The following is a 21,003-nucleotide window of genomic DNA, read 5'->3' as shown; positions in this document are numbered from 1 at the left end:
AATCAGGAATCCATCCCCCTTCAGTGGCTTTCATTCTGAAAGACCAGACTTTGGAGCAACTGCTACAAGTTCTTCCATTACCCATATTTTGACCAACCCTAGAGTATTAGTATAATAAATGTTAGAAATGGGTTTTATTATTAAAATTCATGACTTGTTAATCAGCATAATTGTGATAAATAATTAATTCCCATTGGTTAAATTCTATTTTTTTTTTTTTTTTTTTTTTTTTTTTTACTTATGAGGCTAACCTAAAATATTTCAAAGTCACATCCCAGTCTTGTATCCCATAGTTTATATGTATCTCTTAAACTCAAAAGCACCTGTACTCTTAGACTTGGTGCTCTAAGACTGATATTTGTCCTGTGTACTGTGTCCAGCCAAGTAGAAAGGAAGAATTGTCATTCTCTGATAGCCACTGTACAGGTAACAGAATCCTACCTCTGTAATGTTATCACATGTGCCTCTAATAAATTTTTCATGCAGCGTAGATGTGGGAACACCTAAAAGGACCGGAACTGAAGAATTCCTGAAGCTTATAGAGGTTGTATGAATTGGTCTGTGTCGTATTTTTGTAACTGTCAGTATACGCGGCAAAGTATGGACTGTGATTTATCTTCATTGTAATATAGTTAAGGAGGTTGTGAAGAAGTAAATAAACTTCACCAAATTCAAACATGTCAGTGACTCACATACATTTTTTTACCAATGTGAACATATTGTGCATAATCAAATTAGCTTAGGTCTGTTCACAACAGATGGTCTACTAGACTTTCTCCTTAAAATCCGCTACACCAAAAGGTTATGTCTGGAAAATCCACTTGAGCTCTGTTTTCAACTCTATCATTGGTTCTCCACATCTGACATTTGAATTTTTTTACTTTTTTTTTTTTTTTCTTTTAATTTGACAGGGTCTTATTCTGTCATCCAGGCTAGAGCGCATTGGTGGGATGATAGCTCACAGCAGCCTCAAACTCCTGGGCTTAAGGGATCCTCCCGCCTCAGCCTCCCATGTACCTGGGACTACAGTGCATGCCACCATGACGGGCTAATTTTTTTTTTCTTTTGTTGGTAGAGATGAGGTCTTATTGTACTGCCAGGCTGATCTTAAACTCTTGACCTCAAGAGATCCTCCCACCTTGACCTCGAAAGTGCTGGGATTACAGGTGTGAGCCGCCACACCCAGCCTGACATTTGAAATCATTTACTGGAAGCTACCATCAGGTATGGCAAAGAAAACACAGGAAGAAGATATTTACCGGTATGTTTTACTTCCAATTTGTACAAAATGGATATATTTATGTTTTTAATCCTGAAGATAATGTACATAGTTTTAAATCCTTGATTTAAAGAGCTCTTAGAACAGGCACAATAAGAAGAACTGAACAATACCCATGTAACTAAATCTCTGAAAAATAATATCTAATAGGTCAGTGAGTGATCATAGAATCTCAGAGGAAAGTTGTTTTATACATGCAAACAATAGTATAGATAATATACATTGTATTTTTATCTTAACTAATTTTGCACATTTTTTCAATATTGTGTAGTACTATTTTCTTTTCAAGTAGCTACTTTCAAAAGCAAGATAAAAGAAGAAAAATTATCTGTATTGGAACACTTCTAGTCTAATATGAACTTTTTGCTACAAAATAAAATGATTAATTACTTCCTTTCATAGTGAATAGAGCAAAAACTATACCCGGAACATAAGTTCTACATTAACTATGACCCTAAATTAAAATCTTAGCAAAATTCTACCTCTCGAGCAAAAATGGATATTGAAGAAGTAGCAACTACTTTTTGTATGAGCTGTGTGTCTCAAATAAGAAAAGCTCAAGTACATTTCAGCACATTAAAAGCATTACAACTTATACTTTTAAACTGAGACTTGAAAAAATTTAGATTGATATAATAACCAATCGAAAGGCAGACATCCAAATAGTCGCTGTGTTTTTAGGTGATTCTGCATTCTTAATCTTTGTCGGAGATTGTTGGTTATTCCCAATATCATTCTCTCTCTTTTTTTTTTTTGTAACAGAACCCCATTCATAGTTAGACACATTACCACACAGCTAAGCAAAACCTCTCTTTGATGGTTGGCATGGCATGTGACTATATTCTGGCCAAAGAGATAAAACAGAGGTGCTCGTCTATGCTTTAGAATGTCTATTCAAAATGTGGAAACTATAACTCTATTTTCCAATTTTTTATTGGTACTCAAATATTACTTTTGGAGCATGAAGAGCCAAACTAGCTCATGACTACAAGGGCCATTTTCCAGCAATGACGAAGCAGAAGGCTGCATGCAGCCTCGTCACTAATGACAAAGTGAATCCAGGCAAAATATCTTATGCTTTAAAAATATGTACTTTAGTTAGGGTTGCCACCAATCTGACATATTCTTATATGGTACACAGTTTTTATCAAATAAACGTTAACCATTTTAATATACTCAACTTTCCTGGGTGATATTCTTGTCTACATGTGGCATACAAGTCACACAATGCTTCCTAATTGTTTCATATACCTAAGTCTCCTTACCTATGTAGCTCCTAAGTTTCTCAAGGCCTGGGACTTTATAATACTATTTTCTTATGACCCTCAATGCTTACTGCAATCTTGGATATATAAAAAGTTTTAAATACTATCAATTACTCCTGTTAATATTCCAACATCCAAAATAATATAGAAATTGCACATTTAAACCATAAACAATAATACTTTGATACTTTCTAAATCTTTTAAAACTACTTTATGTATGAAAAAGTATACTTATGAAAATATTTTATTTTAAATCATATGAGGAAATTATTTAATTCAACAAATACAAAATTTGAAATAAAATTAAAATCCTCTAAATACCAATTAATCCAAATTCAACCAATATTTACTAGGCCTCCCACTTCATGACACCATAATTAGTATGTGATAAGTAAATCACCATGTTTACTCTCAAGAAGTTGCTGTATAATTAAAATAAAGTAATATTCTATTAAACAATGTATAATTAAATGATGAATGAGTTAATACCTGAAAGGTGCTTAGAACAGTTGTTGACTCCATAGTAAGTATTCAATAAATCTTAGTTTGTAAGGAGGAGGAAGAGTATGTTCAGTAAGACAAGAAAAAACATGCTACTCAGGGTATGTTACGGAAGGGTCTGTTAATTAAATATGTAGTGTGTGCAGGTTCTATGAGGGCTGAATTTCCCTTGACTGCCCAATCTTGTCACTATTAGAAACTACATTTGAATAACAGGAATATGATCCCTAACTAATCCTGGACACAGGGCTCCTTATGATGCCTTATGTTTTCTCATCATGTTACTAATATATATTAACTTCACCTATTATTTTAAGGATCATACCAACATGACAAAAGAGAGAAGTTAAAATTAGCATTTTAAAGGTGTATTTTCTATTAAACATGTATTTTCTATTTTTAAACATGTATTTTCTATTTTTCAATGAAAATATACCTTCCATTTTCAAATAAATTACCTTCTTTCAATCCCAAAATACCTGCAATAGTAATGGCCCAAGGGTCCATGTACAGTTGTGTAAGTTGTATATTGAGCAAAACCGAGGTAAGTTCCACTTACAGAAACTACAGACATATTGACCCCTGGCAGAAATGAAAGAAGTGGGTCAGAGAGAAAATAGCAAGGAGTAAGGTATGTGGGAAAATGGAAAATACACATGTTACCAAAAGTGGCATCCACCACTCATCTCTCTAACCAATGACAACCTCGTGCGAGACCCTGGACGCAGAATTGTCAGATTTTTCAATTTTTCAAGAGTAGCTAAACATCTGGATTTTTTAATAAAAAATTCTGGTTTTTAAATATTTCTAACTCATATTAATGCTATTTTCTGTTGGTTTTATTTTTTCTATATAGATTACCACATTATCTACAAATAATAAAAGTTTTACTTTTTCTCTTCAGATTGTTTTACTTCATTTTTTCTCTTAAAGCATAACAAATATCTCCCTGTTAAATGTAGCAAAAAAGGTAGAAATCCATGTTTTATTACTAGTCTTAAAGGGAACATATCTACATTTCTCCATTATGTATGATGTTTACTTTGGAGTTTTGGTGTAGACATCTTTACTGCGATAAAGAAATACATTTTTGTTTCTAATAACGGAATTGAGAAAAATTGCCACATAGGATATGAGCTCTCATGAATAAATAGCATTTATTCATAACAACAGTCAACCAACTATAAAATATATTTTTAAAATATGCAATACAATGTTTGAGCTCTGGAGTCTGAAACAGCCTGGGAAACATGGAGAAACCCCATCTCTATTAAAAATGCAAAAAAAAAAAAAAAAATAGCCGGGCATGGTAGTAGGCACTTGTAGTCCCAGCTACTTGGAAGTCTAAAGCAGGAGAATCACTTGAGCCCGGGGAAGGTCGAGGCTGCATTGAGCCATGATGGCACCACTGTACTGCAGCCTGGGTGACAGAGCAACACCCTGTCAAAAAAAAAAAAAAAAGCAACACAAAATAAATCTTAAAATATCCAGGAATAAACAAAGAGTATTATAAGACCACTATAGAGTAAAGTGTTAAATCTATTTGAGGGTATTTTTAAAAATCAGAGTAAGTGGAGAAATATCCTACACTCTTTGATGAGATGTCATCACATTACAGAGTTCAACTATCTTCAGATACGTCTATAAATTTTATGCAATTCTATTCAAAATTCTAACTGAAGGTTTTTGAGGAACTAGAAAAAGTTATTCAAAAACTGTTTATGGAAGATTAATGTCTATGTGACCTAAGTCATTTTCAAAAAAGGGGGTGGTGAATAAGCTGGCTTGCTGTACCGGATATTAAGTTGTATTACAAGGCTGTGGATAGGAAAAAGTAAGTCATAGAAGAAAGACAAACATTAAGGAGCATATGAAGAGAAGCTCAAACCTACTAGAAATTAGAGAAATGCAAATTAAAATGACAATGAGAAATCATGTGTTAGTGATTACATAACTAAAGGTTACTTCTCTGCATAATATTAATTGTTAGAGGTGTGTCCCCATATAGTACTAGGGGACCATAAACTAATGCAGCTACTTCTGAGAGCCATCTGGCAGATTACCTGCATACCTGGGACCCAGCAATTCAAGTCTTGTTGTATCATGCAAGTCGATAAGAAGGCATGCATGAGGCTGTCCATCATGGACTTCTTTATGATAACAAAGAGCTGTCGACAACCTAGGTGTCCACCCACCATGGAGGGAACAGGGAGTTAGATGAGATGAAGGGACATCACAGAAAATTAAGCATCAGTCAGAAGCCACAAACTAGTCCTAGTAGTCCGTGGAGACATGGAGAGAGTCTTAAAACATGCTGCTGTCTGAGAAAATCAAGAAAAAGCATGAGGTCTGTAGCATAATATGGTCTATATAAATTAATAATTCAAGCACACAAAACAAGACTACCTGCTGTAAAAGGGTACACAAACTTTTTTTTAAAGGAGGTTACCATTGGAGAAAGATGGGAATGGCTCATAAAAATTAAAGGAAAGGAAAGGAAAGGAAAGGAAAGGAAAGGAAAGGAAAGGAAAGGAAAGGGAGAGGAAGAAGGAGAGGGGGAGAAAGGAAAGAAAGAGAAAGAGAGAGAAAAAAAGAAAGGAAAGAAAGAAGAAAGAAAGAAAGAACTGAGAGAGGAAGGAAGAAAGGAAGGAAAGTCTGGGCGCAGTGGTTCATTCCTATAATCCTAGCACTTTGGGAGGTCAAGGTGGGAGGATAGCTTGAGGCCAGGAGTTTTAAGACGAGCCTAGGAAACATAGCAAGAACCTATCTTTGCAAAAGATAAAAGAAAAGAAATTAGCTGGGTGTAGTGGCACACATCTGTAGTCCTAGCTACTCAGGAGGCTGAGGGAGGAGGATTGTTTGAGCTCAGGAGTTCGAGGCTACAGTGAGACATGATCTTGCCACTGCACTACAGTCGGGATGACAGAGCAAGACTCTGTTTCTCTCTCTCTCTCTCTCTCTCTCTTTCTCTCTCTCTCTCTCTCTCACACACACACACACAAAAGAGAAAAAAAGGAAGGATAAAAGAAGGGGAGAGAAGGATGGAGGGAGGGAAGAAGGGAACGCTGTTTATAGGTAAAATGTAAACACTAAGGATAAATTATCATTATGTGGAAAATTTAAAATAATACATATGTAAACACATAAAGAGACATTTCCTCAATTTTACAAGCAAGATGGCATTATTGAGAATGAAAGCTATGGCATCTGGTTTTTTTTTTTTTTTTTTTTTTAAACAGAGGCTTGCTCTGACTTTTTAAATGACATCTGGATTTTGAAGTAAGGATTCCAAGCCCCTAGTTTACCCTAAAATGTCTTCTAACTGGGATTTCTAGTCACCATCACCCATTTACAGTAGTGTGACGGAGAAGTCTGATTAACCCTGAAGTTCTGCTGAGGAGATTTCAAACAATGAGAGACAGAAAAATAAAGCCTCATCTAAGTGTAGTTATAGAATTTTGTTTTGTTTTTGTTGCAGAGCTTGATTGTATCAAATGCTCAAAATCCATAGTCATTCTCTTCCAATTAGATAAATATAATGAATACCATCATCCTCCTTATGTTGTATTTATCCATTTAACCTTAGACTTTTTCAACTACTCTATATGAATTCCTCCTTTCTTTTTAATAATTTTAAAAGTCCTAGACTGGAAAAACAAATGAAGCAAAACAAAAATACACATGAAGAATATATTTGGTATGACTTAGGCAGAGCGGGTGCCTGACTTTATTTTATTTTGTCCTAGTTTTAATAGCATTACTAATACCACAGTTTCTAATGCTCGTGCATCCATTAGCCCCTTGAAATAACAACTAAAATCTACAGATCGTAGATTTGTGACTTTCTACTTACTATCACAAGATAGTAAATATTGTGACTTTCTTGAGACTATCTAAGAGGTTACAGACAAAAAGTCTTGAGAAACCTGATGTCAATACAAAGGAGAGAGAGAGAAGAGTTTTAAGTAATCCTTATATAAGTTAAGTGAGTGTTCAAAACTCACTGGTCAGGATTCCGATCAGCACTCAGGACTGTCAGATCAGAACTTTCCTGAAGGTGCTTGTATTACACAGGAACCCCACATCCAAACCAAAGCACTTTAACAATCCAAAGAAATGTATTTTCTCAATTGCAATAATCATTTTTATTTCATTGAAAGAAGGAAAAAGAGAGAGAAAGTTTGTCAGATCTTGTTGTTATGAACGAGGATAATGTCGAAACACATTCCCAAAGCCTACCTTCTGGATACCAAGGCTGTGTGTGAGGAGGCCATTCTTTCTCTTCATGGCAAAAGGACTTGTAGTCAGGACAGCAATCAGAATTTTCTCTGTCACAGAATTTATCGCAGTAGCACAATGCATTCGCCTCATAGAACTCAGTGACACAGCCATCATCTCTGTCTTCACAACAGCCAAAATTTCTACAGTATTGCCCTTGGAAAATGGCTCTTTTGAATCGAGTACCTTGAAAAACGGTGTGATTCCTAGTGAAATAAGCTTCTAGGTCCACTTCTCTTTGAGGTAAATACTGCTTCTCCATCCAGATTTCTGCAGTAAGGTAAGAGAAGATTAAGATCTTATATCCAGTCCACATTCTCTGGAAGTCAGGTATAGCTTCCACTTTCCGTTATATCCAATACCCTTAGCCTTATGGGCTTCTCCTTGGAACCTGAATTCTTGTCATCAAGACACTTCAACCTGAACCCTGAAACTGATCCTTTACTTGAAATGAGTATACTTGTAGTTAAACATTAATCAAGAATTTCAATGTTTGACCAAGATAATGTATGTTAGAAATAAACTATTGTTATTCCGCCAAAGTTAAAAAAACTTATATTTCATATAATGTAGAAATTTTGCATCATCAAAATATCTACATAAAATCTTATGCATAGAGATACATTGAATATTGCATGCCTCTCAAAAAAATCTAGGTTCTTAAATCAAAAGCCTCCTTAGAATATACATGACCCAGATTATGGCTAAAATAAACACTGGCAAGGTACAGGAAATTCAAAAGTCAAAATTGCAATTATTCCTTTTATCTGCTTGCATTGCAATGAAAATGCAGGCTCTCATGAGGTTGCCTGCTAGGATCTGTCACATCAATAACAGTTGCTCTAAATCATGCCCAGTCACACACTGGTTTGATTTCCCATCTGCACCCCATTTACCTAGCAGAAGCATTTTGATTTCAAGGCTTAGTGGAACCTAATTCAGCAAGAAATTCCCTGAGGGTGACCTTAGTTCTCTCCACCTGAGTCCCTGCTTAGCATAAATACTGGGAACCTTCAGTATCTTGAAGGAAGTTTATACTCAAGTCAGTACTCAGTGTGAATGAGCTATGGGGGGAGGGTATTGTGAAGGAAACTGGAAGGACAAGGTGTCATTAGTGTTTTTATAGAGTTGTGTGTTTACACTGGTTTTTGGCTACACTGTATTTATTTATTAACTACAATAACTTCCTTTGGATTGAGGATAAGTAACCAGTAGAGGATGATTCAGCAAGAGTTGTTGGGTGGACTAGTGGAAAGCACCTGTCTTGGCAATCAGAAAACCCGGACTCTGGTCCCTGAGCTACTGTTTAATTGGTTCTATAACCTTGGGTTCACCATTTACTTCTCTGGTCTTCAGTTATTTGTCTATGAAATGGGATATTCCTTTCCCAGGCTATTTCATAACTCCAACCCTACAAACTTGCTCCTTAACCTTGTTCTATATTTTATTCAACTCACAATTTTGTCTTCATTGTGTCGTTTTCTTCTGGCACCTTCCTCTCAGGCTTTAAACCAATTGAGTCTCTCTCTTTTTTAAAAAAAAATTCTACATTATCTTGATGTCACTATCCATAATGACCCTGTCTCTTCCATCCAACACCTGCTGCCTCCACTTCCTTGCCATCTACTGAGTCACTAAATTACTGCAAAGTACTGCCTCCATTCCCATCTGCTTTCACCAATGACCTCCTACCAGCCACTCCCCCATGGGTCTGTGTTTATCCTTGTCACACAGGTGTCTTATGCAGCATTCAAAGAGAGTACATGTTAAGTGTGCTCACCAAAAAAAAAGAAAGAAAGAAAAAAAAAGAAAAAAAGGATGAAAGAGAGAAGGAGGGAGGGAAAAGAGAGAGAGAAAGAAGAAAATTGAAACTATGTGAGGTGATGAATATGTCTATGAGCTTGATTGGGGTGATTATTTTACAATGTATGTGCATATCAAAACATCAAGTTGTATACTTTAAATATATACAATTTTTATTTGTCAATTATACCTCAGCAAAACTGCAGGGAAAAGAGAGGAAGGGAGCATAAAAGTTAGACTGATGGAATTCAAATGCTAGCTCTGCCACTGACTAGCAGCATGTCTTTGGGTATGTGGCTTAGTCTACACTGCAATGTGCTCATCTGCACATTTGGATAATAATATTTATTACCACATCAGATGGGTGGGAAATTTAAATGCGATAACAACACAAAGTACTTAGCACATCACACATGCTAAACAAATGTTAATTTTCATTAATAAGCCTCCCCTACTCCCAGAATAACAAGCCAGATATGTTGAGGAATTAAAACCCTCCCCCAACCCAGAATCAAACTTTATTTTATTTTTAATTGAAAATTAAAAATTGTATAATTTGTGGCATACAATTTGATGCCTTGTAGTATGTATGTATACATTGTGGAAAGACTAAATCGAGCTAATTAAAATATAAAGTAGGACACATACTTATCTTTTTCAAGTATACAGTTGTCTCTCGGTATCCATGGAGGATTGGTTCCAGGACCCCCTACAGATACCCAAATCTGCAGACACTCAAGTCTCTTATGTTAAATAGCAAGGTATCTGCATATAACCTACTGTATATCCTCTTGTATAATTTAAATCATCTCTAAATTACTTACAATACCTATTACAATGTAAATGTTACATAAATAATTGTTACACTGTATTTTTTAATGTGTATAAATTTTTTACTGTTGTATTGCTATCTTTTGTAGCTCTTAAAAATATTTTCAATTTGAGATTGGTTGAATCCATCAATGCAAAACCCACAGATACAGAGCACCAACTATATATTATTATTATCTATAGTCACTGTAATTTACAATAGAGCTCTGAAACTTACTCCTCCTAACTGAAATTTTGCATCCCTTAATTGACATTTCCCCAGTTCCCTTATCACCCAGCCTCTGGTAACCTCCATTCTACTCTCTCCTTCTACCAGTTCAACTTTTATAGATTCCACATATAAACGAGAGCATTTAGTGTTTGTCTTATGTGTCTGGTTTATTTTATTTCACATCATGTTCTTTAGGTTCATTCATGTTGTCACCAGTGACAATATTTCCTTCTTTTTAAGGCTAAATTTTGTATATATACCACATTTTCTTTATCCATTCATTCACCAGCAAACACTTAAGTCAATTCCACATTTTGGCTATACTACTGCAATGAACGTGGGAGTGCAAATATCTCTTCAATATATTGATTTCATATCATTTTAAATATAGCAAGTAGTAGAACTTCTAGATCATATGTTAGTTCTATTTTTAACTTTTTGAGGAACTTCCATACTGTTTTCCATAATGGCTGAACTACTTTACATTCCTACTAATAATGTATAAGCATCCTCTTTTCTCCACTTTCTTGCCAAAACTTGTTATCTTTTGTTTCTTTGATAATAACCATTCTAATACATGTGAGGTGATATCTCATGGTGATTTTAATTTGCATTATCCTGATGATTAGTGATACTGAACATTTTTGCATGTATCTGTTGGCCATTTGAGTGTCTTGTTTTGAGAAATGTTGATTCAGGCCTTTTGCGTATTTTTTAATAGGACTGTTTTCTTGCTATCAAATTGTTTTGAGTTCCTGATATATTTTGGATTTGAACCCCTTATCAGATGTGTGGTTTGTAAATATGTGTGCCCAATCCATTGGTTGTCTTGTCACACTGTTGATTGTTTTCTTCGCTGTTGCAGAAGCTTTTTAGTTTATATAATCCCACTTGCCTATTTTTGCTTTGGTTGCCTGTGTTTCTGGGGTCATATCAAAAAAATTGTTGCCTTGACTAATGTCACCAAGCTTTCAGAAGCAACCTTTGAATAATACCTAAAGGATCTGGCATATAAACATGCCCATCCCCCATCCTTGGTTGAGCAATCTCTGCTATCCACATCTACATAATCCATGTCTTGAGATAAGAATAGGAGCTCTATAGTGAGAGGGATTGACAATTGTACCCTCGCCAATTTATTTATATGATTAAATACTGCAGTTTACCAGTGTCTGGTAGGTATATCTACTGATTATAGTATCTTGCTTTAACTCATTCACCTACTCTAAATTGACAAAAGCTTTTAAAAATTTCTGCAAAGAAACTTCACATTGAAAGTGACAAATCTGACACAAATTCTACATATAGTGTATTGCTTTAAACCAGTGGTTTTCAACAAGGGGTTGAGTTTACACCTTAAGAGAAGTTTAGCATGTGTGGAGACAGTTTTATTGTTCAGACTGGAGAGATGCCACTGGAGGCAAATGGGTAGAGAATAGGAATGCTGCTAAACATTCTAGAATACACAGGACAGAACCTGTAACAAAGAATCATATAGCTCAAAATGGCAGTAATATCATTGTTGATAAATGCCGATTTAGATATATCAAAAAAAATTTGTTTAATTAACAAGACATCAGATAAAAGCTAAAATTATCAAACTTATTTGCTATTCTGATTTATATAAAGGTTCATAAGATGGGCCTCCAATAAGTGGTTGCTTTGAGATATTAACTAATGATGGCAATACATATATACTGGGGCTGCTCCCTCAAAAATTTTGTGTGCAGTACATACATGACTGAAAATATGCCACAACCTCCTCCAATTTGATCATTCTCCTTGGGTGAGGTACATTTTAGGGGAGAAGAAAAGTGCTACAGTCTGTCTTATGATTACTTTTACTACCTCCATTGCACAAGAAAGAATGGAGATCAGCAGCCTCCTGATTTTACGTTGGGAAGAATGAAGCTTATCAAATAACCTTCCTGACATAAGATCTTAGCTAGATGCTGCAAAAATGGACTGAAAATTGGAAATTGCAGTCATGCTTATAATTGGCAGTTTTCAGGTATATTTAAATATGTAAAAATGTAAACCTTAAAGAGGAAATACTATGTTCTGCCAAACCACTCTCTCTGATCTGTGTTTTTTGGGGGACATAGTACAGTCCCTTTTTCAATGTAGAGCAAAGTGGTGTGTGTGCATGTGTGTGTGTGTGTGTGTGTGTGTGTGTGAGAGAGAGAGAGAGAGAGAGAGAGAGAGAAAGAGACAGAGACACAGGGAGAACAGGAAGATAGGCTTTCTAAAAGCAATTCATTGGATTGGCTTAATTTCCGTCACTAGAAATTTATTACTTTAAATTATGGAGTGTGCAAAAATTTTATTCAGTAGCAAGTGTTATTTGGTAAGATAGATTAAGTAATATTAACTCACTTATGAAGGTCAAGGCTTGATCTCTTCAATGTCACAAGAGATCTAGGATGGTTTCATGAAGCAGTGAGGCTTGGTGGGGGTGGCAAAAAAAGAGTAGGGAAAATGCTTGCTGAACACCAAGTGCTCATTCCTCACACATGGGGCCATCCATTAATTATTTGAAGCTACCTTCTTATTTCTATTCAACTGAGTTAATTCAAATTTTAGAACGAATAATTTTAATAAGACAAAAAAGCAGTCTCTGACTATAGGATGCATTTATCTTTGAATTAAGCTGCTGTGGAAGACTGAAAGATTATGCACATCACAGTTACAACATATATCTATATATAGACATATAAATGCCTATATTGTACACAATACATATTATATATTAGTGTGTATATATAATCTCATGTGATCGTTGCAACAGTCTGTGATGGCAAACAGTATGAATACTATTTCTATTTTAGGTTTTACAGATGAAGGGCTGGCTCAAGTGACTAAGCAGTGTCAAACAACCAGTAATGATGTGTTTGACAGCAAGCTCAGTGAGCATTTCCCTGCCCCCTCCTGCATTTGTTTCTGTCTACAAATTTACCCTGGCCTCTTGTCTGAAGTCTGGTCTTAGCCCATGACAAGAATAAATTTTCCAGAACCTTTTCAAATCCAGGTATTAGTCAGGTAGAGGGAGTATGGGAAGGGAAGTGGGGGGCAAAGGTAAGGTCTAGGTAAAGATTGTGGAGCTTTTCACTGATTGGTTGTGTGTTATGTACTCAAGTGAAACTCCACTCTTCTCTGGAAGTTTAGTAGTTAATGCAAATTTGATCTCTAATTATACATGGCTGAGAAAATTGAAAATAAAATGAAGAACTTAACAGACTCATGAAATGGAAAAGAGGATCCTGCAATAGCTCCCAATTGACAACAGTTCAGGATGCTGGGCCTAGGTCCAGGCTTTTTGCAATTTTGCTCAAGGCCTTCTAACCTCTCATTATAACTAAACAGGTACTTTGGGTTCTACTTTCGTCTTGTTTTTGACTTTTTTTGCAATAGCAATTTCAACATCTTTTTCCACTTTTTATTTCCCAACACAGAACTGCACAGTATGGCGATTTATGTAGTGTGCATTTGCAAATTAAGACAGCCTGGAGAGGACATTTGGTTTAGACCATCAAGCACCAAAGAAAACTTCTAATGGGCCAAGATGATGCATCCATTTAAGCCTGGAAGGAAGAGAAAGAGAGGCCCTGACAAAAACCTCATTTCACCGCCCACCTGATCAATCTCCACTCTGGTTCATGGGCCTCCCACAGAGATTATGTTGCCAATTCTTTGCCTCAATGTAGACAGAAGAGGAGCCATTCAAACTTGCTAATGACAAAACCCCAAAGAAACCAAAAAGTAACAAATAAAAAAATGAAGGAAAATGCATGAAGGCAAAGAAACTAGCAACAGACTAAAATGGAGAAAAAGCTAACAGAAAAAAAGTTGTTATGGGAAAAAAAAATCTGTGCATATAAGTAAGAATATTTATTTTCACATCAAAAGTATAATTTTAGTATGCTTAAACAAGAAACATTATGGGAAATACAAAAACATTACTTCTAGAGCTAATAACAATTTTTAATTAGTGCTTTATTTCACAAGAGGCACTTGAAAATAAGAAATAGGCCTGGTGTGTCATTCTCTTAACATGCTTCTAGTAGTGTAATGTTTTCAGGAAAGAAGTTTATTTTATTTACTCATTCTTTTATTCAAAAAGCATGTGTTGAACTCCAAATGTATTTCACGCCCTATGCTATATTCTGGGAATATAATGATTAATGAAAGCTGATTCTAATTCTTAAAGGCCAAGCCAGTAGGGCCAGAGATGCCAACTTATAAAAAAAATCATTGCATTGAGGCTTGACAAGTGTCATTACTGGCATATGTAGAGGGCAAACAAGGGCACAAAGAAGAGTAGTCAATGCTTCCTGGTAGCATTAGGGAAGACAACACTAAAAAAATGACATTTCAGTTGAATCTTAAAGAGTAAGTAGGATATTTGCCATGTAAAGTAGACAGAATTTCTAGACAAGAAACAGAATATAACATATAGCATATTTGAAAAGGTGGGAGAGGCCAGATCATTTTGGGCCTTGAATGACAAGGATATAGTATAAAGTATATAGACTTTACTCTAAAAATGTAAAAAAATGTGAGTCATGTGTTTTTGCTCTCCCTTTTTCTTTAAATAACAGCACATGGCTTTCTTTGGGGATCTGTTCTTCTCCCACTTTGCCAAAGTCCTGGTGAGACCATTAGTAATCAGTCCTTACCTTTATCACTTCCCAGAAGTGTCTGCACACGACATAAGCTAAGCCAATCACTCTTTCCTGACAATTTGAATCTTCAGTGGAGTGACTAGTGTACAAAGCAGAAGGAGCTGAGTCATTCAGACACCAGCACTTCCAAAATTGATCATGAGTTATAGACTGAGATCCTTGATCATTCAACTTTGCCTTAATTTCTATGAGTACTAGTATTCTTCTAACAAGTTCCTTTTTTTCTTTTGGTTTAAATTGACCAGAGTTTGAGTTTGCTTTTTGCAACCAAAGAATCCTTGAAATAGAAAGTTATTTCAGATTCATAACAAGACAGGGATATGGTCAGAATGGCATTTTTCAGTGGATCATTATGTTACCAGAATAAAAGGCACATTGGATGATAGTGAGATCGGAGGCTAAGAGATGAGTCAAGAAACTATGCAATAGTTTAGGTAAAAGATGATGATAACTTGTCCTTGAGAAGTAGTTCTGGAATAGAAAGTTAAATAAGAAAAATATTAAGTGGGTCATACTTCCATAATGTCAAATTGGCTATGGGGATAAAGGAATAAGAGTTGCCTAGGATGAGTTTCATTTTCCTTTCTTGAATGACTACATAGTAACTTTAGCTTAGGAGAAGCAGTTTAAGGCACAGATGAGCTCAGTTTGAAACCTATTAAGTTTGATATTCTAGTGGGTTACCCAGATGGATATGTCTAATGAAAAACTGACTTCCGTCATTGCTATAGTTTAGATTTGGAAGTCATCAACACATAGCTGATGGTAAAAGCCATGGAAATGAATGACATTACCCATCATCAGCCAGGACTGAAACATGACTCTGTCAGTAAGATGGTTGAATAGTCTAAATGCCGTTGTAAGTCTTCAATAAAGAGTTTTATTTTAATTTTAGAACTTTATGGGCTCTATTATAAGTTTGATTTTTAAAAATCATTTCTCTTATAAGCTATTTGAAAATCCCAACCATCCCTTGTGTATTTGTTTTATGAGAGACATCGTGGTATAATGGAATGATCCTTAGCTTTGGATTCAAATCAAATCAGATTGAAATCCCTTCCTAGCCATGTGACATTGGTCAACTTAGTTATTTTCATATACGCTTGGTTAACTCAAATATCAAAATTGGAAGTATAATACCAAACTTAGATAGTTGCTTTGAGGATTAAATAACATAATGGATGAGAAAGTACTGGAATCATGCAGAAGCTCCTTTACTTGCAAAGGAATATTTTCCAAAAGGTTGATTTTAAATTAATGAGTTTCAAAGTCTGAAGGGACTTGGAAGGTTTCTGGCATGTGTTGGCATGTGACTTCTAGAAGCATTTACCCTAAAAGGACTTAAAACCAACCATAAGCTTCTCCTCTTTGCTGATATATATTCAATTAGGAATAAGGAATCTTTTGCAAAACATGACTGTTTTATCTACATACAAAGGTGTGCCAGGCAAAATGGCTGACTACATGCAGCCAAGAGGAACATCTGCCACTGAAGGATAGGGACGTCAGGGAGACTGGTGCACTCTGAGCAGATCTTTGGAGGGGAGACCTTGAGAATTGACGGGGGGTGGACACAGATGCCGGGCTTAAAAGGGAGAGAACTGGGAACCTGCATGGGGCTACCATGCTCTGGGACTCATTCCTGGCCCCCAGTGACTCCTGGGGAAAGAATGAGTTGAAAAGGCAAGGAAGGACCCACTCTCACAGTGGACTTCTGGAATCCTGGCAGCGAGAGACCCCCACACCCTCCATAGACTCTTGAGCTGCCAGATAGAGCTGTTTAGAATGGTGGTAAGGGCAGGACTCCAGCCTGTGCAAAGCCCAGAAGGTTTGGTATGGGAACATCTACAGGGAGAATGTTCAAGGATGTCCTTCCCCGAAGGCTCACCATGCAGACTTGAGTCTTAGTGGAACTTTTGGACCTGAACAGAGCAGGGTGATCTTGCTCATGAAATGGCAACCAGTCTAACCTGAGGCCCCACTGTCTGCTGGCCCCTCCTGGGATCCTAGCCTGGCTGAGCCTACTTGCAGTGCAGCCTCAAATGCCCAATCAGGGTGCCTCCCAGAGGCCCATCACATCATAGCTCCTGTGCTGGCAGACCATACCTGGCCTTGAAGAGCTCCAGCACAATGGCCCCCATCTATGTGCACCAGCCCACTGGCAGCCTCCCCCAACTGAAGCCTCCCCTGTGCTGCTTTGCCAGCACACACTGGCCCACAGTCACCCCCCACAGCAATTTGTCAGCACACATGGGTGTGGGAGGATCTCACCTCCCCTTCCCTACCAGGACACATGGGCATGTTCACCTTTCAATGCCATTATTGCCACCATGAGCACACCTTGCTCTCTCCCAGCCTCGCTGTCATTACCAGCATCAATGCATGTACACACGCAGAGACCAGTGGCCCACCCCTGCCCTGCACCATCATTGCCACCAGTGCAGACATGCACATGGACAGCAACAGCCCGGCCCCTCAACTCTGTACCACCACCACCACCACTGGGGTGAACACAGGCATGGAGGCTAATGATCCACACTTTGCACAGACACTGCTGCTGGTGCAAATGCACACAAGGATGCCCGCAGCCATGCCTTCCTGTGCTGCCACTGATACCTCCATGAACACCAGCATGGAGGATGGTGCCTTCTGAACCAGCTAGGCCCTGCCCTAGCAGGTGAGCAAGCTGCCCACCACATCACTGCTGCTGCTGGTGGTATGTGTGAAAGAGCATGGATCCTGTTGCTACCACCCAATGAAGCACTTCAGCTGGCACTACCTATCAGAGGATTGTGGTCAATGGTCGAGGAACACTTTGGCCCCTCTAGCACAGCAGGTTCCTAAACTCAAGGGACTTTGAGAACAAAGCCACAGGCCCAATACAAGTCCCCCAGAGTTAGGGTATGCAGTCCAAGAGTGCTGATCTGAACCTTTTCCCCCTAACATCTTCTAGAAATGAAGCCACTTGACTGAACCCACTTAATACTGCAAGCAAACCCCCAAGGAAATCAAATAAGATAAAAACATTGATAAACCCACCCAAAGGATAGCAACTTCAAAGGCTAAAAGAACATCAGCCCACAAAGATGAGAAAAAACATCACATGAACTCTGGAAACTTAAAAAGCCAGAGTGTCTTCTCATCTCAAAACAAGTTCCCCAGAACTAATTCCCTAGCAATGGTTGTTAACCAGGCCAAAATCATTGAAATGACAGAAATAGAATTCAGAATGTGGGTTAAGAAGGAAGATCAAGTTTCAGGAGAAAGTCAAAACACAATTCAAGGATTCTAAGCAATATAATAAAATAATATAGAGTTGAAAGATAACGTGGCCATTTTTGAAAAGAACCATACTGACCCGATAGAGCTAAAAACTCACTTCAAGAATTTCAGAATATAATTGTGAGTATTAACAGTAGAATCAACCATGCTGAAGAAGGAATCTCAGAGCTTGAAGGTCAATTCTCTAAAATAGCTGTCAGATAAAAATAATGAAAAAACAATAAAGAAGAATGAACAAAACCTCCCAGAAATATGGGACTATGTAAAGAGACTAAATCTATGACTCACTGGCATACCTGAAAGACAGGGAGATAAACTAGACAGCTTGGAAAACATATTTCAGGATTTCATTCATGAAAATTTTCCCAACATTGCTAGAGAGGCCAACATTCAAATTCAGGAAATGCAGAGGACCCCTGTGAAATACTACATAAGAAGACCATCTTCAAGACACATAGTCATCAGATTCTTCAAACCTGAAATGAGAGAAAAAATTTTAAAGGCATCTAGGGAGAAGGGGCAGGTCACCTACAAAGGGAACCCTATCAGGCTAACAGTGGACCTTTCAGTCATAATCTAAAAGCCAGAAGAGACTGTGGGCCTATATTCAGCATTCTTAAAGGAAAGAAGTCCCAACCAATAATGTCATATCCGGGCAAACTAAGCTTCATAAACTAAGCAGAAATATTTCAGACAAGCAAATGCTAAGGAAATTTGTTACCTCCATACCTACCTTACAAGAAGTCTTGAAGGGAGTGCTAAATATAGAAAGGAAATACTATTACCAGCCACTACAAAAACACACTGAAGTGCAGAGACCAGTGATACTATAAAACAACCTCCCAAACAAATCTGCATAATAACCAGCTAACAACATGACAATGGGATCAAATCCACATATATTAATACTAACCTTCAATGTAAATGGGCTAAATGCCCCAATTAAAAAGCACAGAGTGGCGAGTTGGATAGAGAAACAAGACCCATGGGTATGCTGTCTTCAACAGCGTCTCTCATATACACTGACACCCATAGGCTCAAAGTGAAGGGATGGAGAAAAATCTACCAAGAAAATGTAAAACAGATAAAAAGCAGAGATTGTTATTTTAATCTTTAAAATCAGAGATTGTTATTTTAAACCAACAAAAATTTAAAAAAAAAAAAATAAGGAAGGACATTACATAATGGTAAAGGACTCCATTCAACAAGAAGACCTAACTATCTTAAATATGTACACACCTAACACAGGAGCACTCACATTCATAACACAAGTTCTTAGAGACCTATGAAGAGACTTAGATAATTACACAATGATAGTGGGAAGACTTTAATACCCTACTGACAGTATTGGGCAGATGATTGATGCAGGAAACTAACAGATATCCATAACTTGAACTTGACACTTGACCAAATAGACCTAATAGGTGTCCACGGAACTCTACACCCCAAAACAAAAGAATGTACATTCTTCTCATGTGCACATGGCACATACTCTAAAATTGACCACACAATTGTACATAAAATAATCCTCAGCAAATTCAAAAAAACATAGGAACAGAAAACCAAATACCACCTGTTCTCATTTATAAGTGGGAACTAAACATTGAGTGCATGAGACACAAAGTAGGGAACAACAGACACCAGGGCCAGCTTGACGGTGGAAGAAGGGAGGAGGGTGAAGATCGAAAAACTACCCATCAGGGACTATGCTTATCACCTGGGTGATGAAATAATCTGTACACCAAACCCCAATTACATGCAATTTATATAAAAAACCTGTACATGTACCCCCTGAACCTAAAATGAACTTAAAAAAGAAAAAAGAAAATCAGTGTAATTCACCACACTAACAGAATAAAGAACACATGTATAAATAAGATCAGACACTTTCTCAATGATCTCTACACAAGTGAAAGGGAACTCATGGACATATGATAACAGCATTTATTGCCTCGTCACTGGTTTTAATGTGAGAATTTGAAGGGGCTTTTAACCTATGGAATCATCACTAACTTGGGGGAATCATCCCACATGTGTGTCATTAGCACACTCTCGATACTTAAAAACCCTTTTATTGCCAAACTCATAATCTCACTCCAGTACTCCTAATCCAGTGTTTTTCATGCTGGCTGAAGATTAGAATCACCTGGAAGTAAAAATGGTAAAAAATAAAAATTCAACTCTTCTCTGTATCTCATCTTAAGAATCTGTGATTTCATTTGTATAGAACAAGATGAAATAGGTTGAAAAGGAACTATTGTAGTTTCTCAAAAATTTCATTATTCCAGTCACTTTTTCCTCATCTTTTCCCTATTAATTTCAATAGTACAGACACAGGGCCTTCATGTATTATTTCATGATTTGTGATATGTCATTTGGATTTATTCTTACTGAAAAATGAGTTATCCCGTACACTTGTACAATAGCTATTCATTTCCTCATCACTTTTAACTTATAAAAATTATCACTATTTTCCATCCCACCATGCCTTTTCTTCCTGGCACTTATTTTGTACTTATCAAGCACGGAGTCATAGGAGGTGTTTCTTGAGTCATAGGAAGCTGCTCTCCATGTGTCAGTTTGAAGGTCATTTGTGTTAAATCACCTTAACTACCCTGAAACTAACACATTGAGAACAGCTTCCTATAACTCAAGAAACACAATGACTAAAATGACCTAACATTATTAGTAACCCATTTATTGGTGGTGAGCACTTTTAATTGTCATCTAATTTTACTCAAATAGTGAGACTTCATAAATTGAAAATATATAAGTTGAAAAGCTTCCATATCAGATACACAATAGGCACTCAATATATATTAGTTTACTCTCCAAATTATTTCCTTGATTTGCCCCTCCCTTTCCTATCAT

General features: G+C 36.8%; 1 protein-coding gene across 2 annotated transcripts in view; it reads right to left on the bottom strand.

Moving 5' to 3' along the window:
- Positions 1-7,796, bottom strand: part of TINAG (tubulointerstitial nephritis antigen) — an 82,841-nt gene extending 75,045 nt beyond the window's left edge. Inside the window, exon 1 of one of the 2 annotated variants that reach the window (XM_017957953.3) lies at positions 7,510-7,796. In XM_017957953.3, coding sequence (XP_017813442.1) covers positions 7,510-7,639 — 130 coding nt within the window. In that variant the 5' untranslated portion in view covers positions 7,640-7,796. Of the gene's footprint in view, positions 1-7,284 lie in introns of both variants that reach the window. The other variant, XM_003897752.5, reaches the window with a different exon arrangement.
- Between the last annotated feature and the right edge of the window lie 13,207 nt (positions 7,797-21,003).

Source organism: Papio anubis, chromosome 6 (genome assembly GCF_008728515.1).
Source record: "Papio anubis isolate 15944 chromosome 6, Panubis1.0, whole genome shotgun sequence".
NCBI classification, from domain to species: Eukaryota; Metazoa; Chordata; class Mammalia; order Primates; family Cercopithecidae; genus Papio; species Papio anubis.
Note: the sequence above shows the minus strand (reverse complement) of the source record. Positions and strands in the feature narration are given on the sequence as shown.